Source organism: Pinus tabuliformis, chromosome 3_2 (assembly GCF_031772625.1).
Source record: "Pinus tabuliformis cultivar Carrire ecotype Pingquan chromosome 3_2, CPIR1, whole genome shotgun sequence".
Classification (NCBI taxonomy): domain Eukaryota; kingdom Viridiplantae; phylum Streptophyta; class Pinopsida; order Pinales; family Pinaceae; genus Pinus; species Pinus tabuliformis.
This window is the reverse complement of record NC_142302.1, coordinates 1,187,345,230-1,187,351,141: the sequence shown is the minus strand read 5'-3', so window position 1 is coordinate 1,187,351,141 and position 5,912 is coordinate 1,187,345,230. Positions and strand designations below refer to the sequence as shown.

At 41.8% G+C, this 5,912-nt stretch overlaps 1 protein-coding gene across 1 annotated transcript; it reads left to right on the top strand.

Moving 5' to 3' along the window:
- The first annotated feature begins 1,662 nt into the window (after nucleotides 1-1,662).
- Nucleotides 1,663-2,730, top strand: LOC149184967 (uncharacterized). Its single transcript, XM_089415497.1, has one exon. The coding sequence runs from the start codon at nucleotides 1,663-1,665 to the stop codon at nucleotides 2,728-2,730; it is 1,068 nt and encodes a 355-aa protein (XP_089271623.1).
- The last annotated feature ends 3,182 nt before the right edge of the window (nucleotides 2,731-5,912 follow it).

Below are 5,912 nucleotides of genomic sequence, written 5' to 3'. Positions count from 1 at the left end.
AACACCCAATAGAAAAATGAACCAGGGTCCGTGTAAGCCCAAAGCTGCAGAAACCCTAAGGGTTGTGATATCTGATCCGGAGATTCAGTCATATAGGGAGCATATGGTCGAACATCAGGTAATATGCAGGTTCATGGGGCTCTAGCCTACAGAAAGGGTTCTGTTCCAGTGGAAAATCAACAATGGAAACCAAAAGGTGATGTAAGATTTCACTTGGGAGCAAAGGGTTTCTTTACTGTTGTTTTTTCCAATTTAGAAGACAAGGATTGAATATTTGATGGAGGGCCTTATTTCTTTGCCTTTGCCAATATTTACATAAGGCCTTGTAAACCCAAGTTCATACCTGAAAAGGAAACCTTCAAGCAGGTCCCAATTTGGATACAGCTCTTTTCCCTACCGATTGATTATTGGGGACATGCAGCTCTAGGAAAAGTAGGTAATAAGCTAGGGACCTTCATCAAGGTCTCAGAAGTGACATTGCAAAAAAGGTATACCTCGTGTGCCAGAATATGCCTGGAAATGGATGTGTCAGGAGCTTTGCATGAGGGCCTATGGCTCGAATACAGAGATGAGGATTATTTCCAAGCCATAGACTATGAGAAAATCCCATTCCGTTGCAGGAAATGTCATGAGAATGGTCATTTAATTAGAGAATTCTCATTGAACAAGGGAGTAGGGGATCTCAAGGATGGAAAAGGAAAGAAGAACAAGGAAATCTTCACCAGACCGAAAGCCAAACACAGAGCAAATGGAAAACTCTAAACCAAGGCAAGCACTTCACAAGGAAATACAAGCAATGCTTTCGAAGTCTTTGAAACTGAGATGGAATCAGAGGACAACATTAAAGAAAAAGAAACCACAAAAATAGGTAGATCTACAATAGTGCCAGATTTGAAAGAACCGAAGATGAACCCTTTGAGTACCATTCCCCAGGTTCAAGAAGCAATAGGGGGGGTTGAAGAAGACTTAGAAATATTCACCAGTGAAATCAGGAGGGAAGATATGGAATTAAGCGATGTACTAGAGCAAGAAGGGATGGATCTACCAAACATGGTGGAGAATTGGAAAAACAAGGGAATGGAATGGATACCAGAAGAGGAGGTAAAGAGAATTAATGACATATTCATAGCATGACAAAGGGCAGAGATGGAGCTCCTAAGCAAGAGCTTGGGTACAGCTAAAGGGTTTGGGGTCCACACACAAGGATTGCATCAAACCTCCACAAATTCCAAGCATCGAAAAAAGAGAGGACGAAGGACCAACAATGCGGCATTACAAGAACTGGGACAAATTCTCTTAAATTCCTGTAAGATGAAAGCCCTAGAGGCTTTCTCACTAACCTCCTAAACTCTGTTTAAAATGAAAGTTTTGTCTTGGAATGCTAGAGGGCTAAATAGCCAAACAAAACAACATCTTTTAAAGAAGAAGGTCCAAAAGGAACAACCAGACATAGTGTTTGTACAGGAAACTAAATGCTCAAGTAGTACGGTAAACAGTATCAGCAAAAAACTAGGTAAGCGCATGGAATACTTGGAGACAGCTAGCAATGGATGGGAGGGAGGCCTGATCATTTTGTGGAATCCATAAGTAATCTAGCTCCTTTCATCTGAGGCAGCCAGATCCTTCATAGCTATAGAAATTCAAGTAGTAGGAAACTTTGAGATGTATCTTTGCACCAATGTATACGGCCCCCAGAAGCTAGAGGATAAGATTCTATTTTTAAGAACTCTGCTTAACCTGAAGCTAAGACATCCCCAAGCTAAGGTGATCTTTGGAGGTGATTTCAACATGATCACCACACTCATGGAAAAGAAAGGAGGTATAAGGAAACTCCACAGAGACTCTGAAGCTTTCCTAGACTTCATTAATTTGGCCAATCTCGTGGATGTCTTCCCCAGAAGTGGTGTTTTCACTTGGAACAATAAAAGAGGAGGTGAAAGGCAAATAGCCTCTCGTCTAGACAGATTCTTAGTAACAGAAGGTATACTGATGGAAGGAATCATTGTGGAATCGGATATTCTTCCCAGTGGAGGATCATACCACTGGCCCATCACTTTGACTGCAGCAATCCAGGGTACTCCTAGAAATAAACCTTTTAGGTTCGAAAAATTCTGGCTCACTCATCCTGAGTTCATTCAGCAAATTGAACAATGGTGGAAAGAACCTTTGGGCATTAAAGGTACCAAAATGTATCGGTTACAGGGGAAGCTGAAACATATCAAAGCCAAAATCAAAATATGGAATCAGGAAGTCTTTGGGAATATATTCAAAGAAAAAAAGAAACTAGAGGAGCAATTAGAGCATATACATGAAGAATGGATTCAAGGGAACATAAACCAAGAAACTGTGAATAAGGAAAAGATACTCATGCAGGACTGGCAACTATGTTTCCAACAGGAGGAAACACTTTGGAAGCAAAAATCTCGAGTTCAGTGGCTTAAGGAAGGAGAACAGAACACGAAATTCTTCCATATATCAGCTATAGACCACAGAGGAGCCAACAAAATTCTAAGCCTTAAAGATGAACAGGGAACCACGATTCAGACACATCAAGAGATCTCCAACCTTCTTACTACGCATTTCAGCAGAATAGCTCAAGAACCTGGGATTGACAGAATGGAGGCCATTGATGAACTTACTCACTCCATCCCCAAGCTAATTACGGAGGAGCAAAACTTGGCTTTAACTCGGGAAATAACCATGGAAGAGGTGGAAGAGGCTGTAAAATAAATTCCTAATGAAAAAGCACCCGGGCCTGATGGATTCACCATCAACTTTTACAAAGCTTGGTGGGGGATAGTCAAAACAGAAGTCTGGGAGGCAGTAGAGGATTCCCAATGCTCAGCTTCAATCCTCAAGTCCCTCAATTCTACCTTCCTTACCGTTATTCCAAAGGAGAAGGAAGCTAATACACCCTCTAAGTTTCGTCCAATTGTACTATGCCATGTCTTATGCAAGATTATTTCCAAAGTTATAGCCAATAGAATGAAACCCATACTTCCAGGCATTATTTCGCAAGAGCAATCTAGCTATGTGGAGGGGAGGCAGATTTTGGACAACATTTTACTAGCACAAGAGATGATTCACACACTTCACACACAGAAGAAAGCAGGTATGATGATGCAACTAGACCTGTCAAAGGCATATGATAAGGTTAACTAGAACTATCTAGAAGTAATCTTGAAGGCCTTTGGCTTTGCACAACAATGGATAGTTTGGATCCTAGCTTTGGTAAAATCCACTAAATTTTCAGTATTGGTTAATGGAGCCCCGACTACCTAGTTCTCTCCTTCGTGAGGTCTTCGCCAGGGGGATCCTTTATCCCCCTTCCTTTTCATAATTTTAGTGGAAGGTTTAAGCAGACTAATTCATAAAGCTAAAGAGGAAGTTGTTAATGAAGGACTTTAGTCCCTGCCCTTGATTCCAGCGACTACTCACCAACAATTTGTTGATGATACGATGCTGCATGGCACTCCCTCAGTTAAAGAAGCTTTGGGTTACAAAAGTATTCTCAATCCCTTCAGCAAGGCCTTAGGTATGGAAATAAATCTCTCAAAGTCTTTAATATTCTTTTTCAATACACATATAGTGTTTCAAAAAAATCTTCCAACCATCCTAGGCCTCAGGAGAAGCAGCCTCCCCTCGAGGTACCTAGGATTTCCATTAACGGACAAGTCGTGGCAAAAATCGCACTGGGAAAAGATTTTGGCAAGCCTGGAAAACATATGTCATCACTGGACTCAAAGAGCCCTTAGCTTCACAAGAAGATTGGTCTTATCCAAAGTAGTCCCCCAGGCCATTCTACAATACATGCTTTCCATTCTTCTAGCCCCCAAGGGAGTACTGCAGAGGATAAGGGTCATCCAAATGGCCTTTCTCTAGTCAGGGAATTCAGAGAAGAAGAAATGGGCACTAATGAAGTGGAATAAGTTGTGCAAACCTAAACATCTGGGAGGACAGAACCTGTAGGACCCATCCACGGTTAACCATGCCTGTGGTGCTAAACTATGGTGGAGGTGGCTGAAAGAACCTAAATTACCCTAGGCCAAACACTGGAAAGAAAAGTATGCTCCAAATCACATATTGCAGAACTTAATCCAAATGCAAGACACTCCAGAAGGCTCACCAATTTGGAACCTAGCGAGAAATAACAGGCACATAATCCAGGAGCAATGTTTTTGAGAAATCCGTGATGGAAAAACAACTCTTTTCTGGGAGGATGCATGGCAACAACTCCCCAAGCTGGAAAGCCCTAAATTCTCAGACATCCAAAGAAGTAACTAGGGGCTAGGGAGAACCATAGTGAATCAGTATCGGACACCTGACAAAAGGGACCAAATGTGGAGAACTTGGTTATTCAATGAGAAAAATCATCTGACAGGAGTAAGCAATGGTTTAAAGGACTTGCGAACTCAACTAGCCAAGAGAAGGATAAGGAAAGCAGGGGAAAGTGACCAATTACGCTGGGGAAAGCTTGAAGGAGGTAACTTCACGCTCAGAGAAGCCAGAACATACATTGAAGACACTGAGCATGAAGATAAGGTCAAATGGCATAGAAAAGTTTGGGATGCCCAACTTTGGCTGAAGATCAAGACATTCTTATGGCTCCTAATGCACAAAAAAGCATTAACTTGGGAGAATCTTTGGAGAAAAGGATTCATTGGTCCTTCCCGCTGCCCCATGTGTGGAACGGATGAGGAAACCATGAATCACCTCTTCAACACCTGTGATTGGGCAGATAGTATATGGACTTGGGCGGAAACCATTCTTCATAGGACGGATCGGGTTAGGAGCTCAATTCAAGAAACAATCGAGAATTGGAGGGTTAATTTCTCCAATTCCCAATTGGTTAACACCATTTGGAAACTCATACTAGGGTTCATAGCATGGAAAATATGGAAAGAAAGAAACCAGAGAGTTTTTCTAAATGAAATTAGAGGCACAAACCACATAAAAGACACAATTCTTCAAAATATCAAGCAAACGGTTCTTGCTAAAGGAAGAACAGAATAGGACAAAAACATCTCTAGTTTAGACTTACAGATTCTGAAATCTTTTGATATGGATGTGGGAATCTTCACATCTTCTTCAAATCGTCGACAGGAGCCAAATACCAGTGTGAATTACTGGAGCCTGGCGCCAACAGGCTTCCTCAAACTCAATTTTTATGGAGCCTCTAGTAAAAATCCGGGGACCTGCTAGCATTGGAGGTGTTCTAAGAGATAGTAAAGGTGGGATTCAACACATTTATAGTCAAGTGCTCAGTGAGGGAATGAACAACGAAATGGAATTTGCAGCACTGGAGCAAGGTTTGAGAATTCTGAGAAGAATGAAAGCTGGAGCCACCGTAGTGGAAGGGGACTCCCAACTAGCAATTACGGTAGCAAGGAAACTATATATAGGGGCAAAAACAAGTAAAGTCACTCAGCACTGGAGACTGGCCAAGGTAACAGAGATTATTTCAGAACACCTATCTTGCCTGGACGGTTTAATTTTTAGGTAGTAAGACGCAAGTTTAATACAGTGGCAGATCACTTGGCGAATTATGGAATTGATAATTCCTTAGCCAACTTAGACAGATGTTGGTAGGAAATTACATGCATGGAGCTGTGAAATAGGTGCACTCTGCTTTCAAGGCATGACATCATCTAATGAAAGAAGAGGCTAAGGGGTACGAAGATTTTCCCCTTTTATGGAGAATGATGCCACCCAATCGAAGGGACGTGAGGATTAGTGGTTGGCAGGCTAAAGGAGTACAAGGAAGGAAGTGGCATTCAATATACAAGCAGGCAGGGAGTGTTACAAGGAGCGCAACGAACAAAAATTATGGGCACCGCCGGCATCAAAACATAAAAGAAGACACTTGGCACTCAACGAAATGGTTCAAGCGTGGCAAACGTAATAATAAGGAT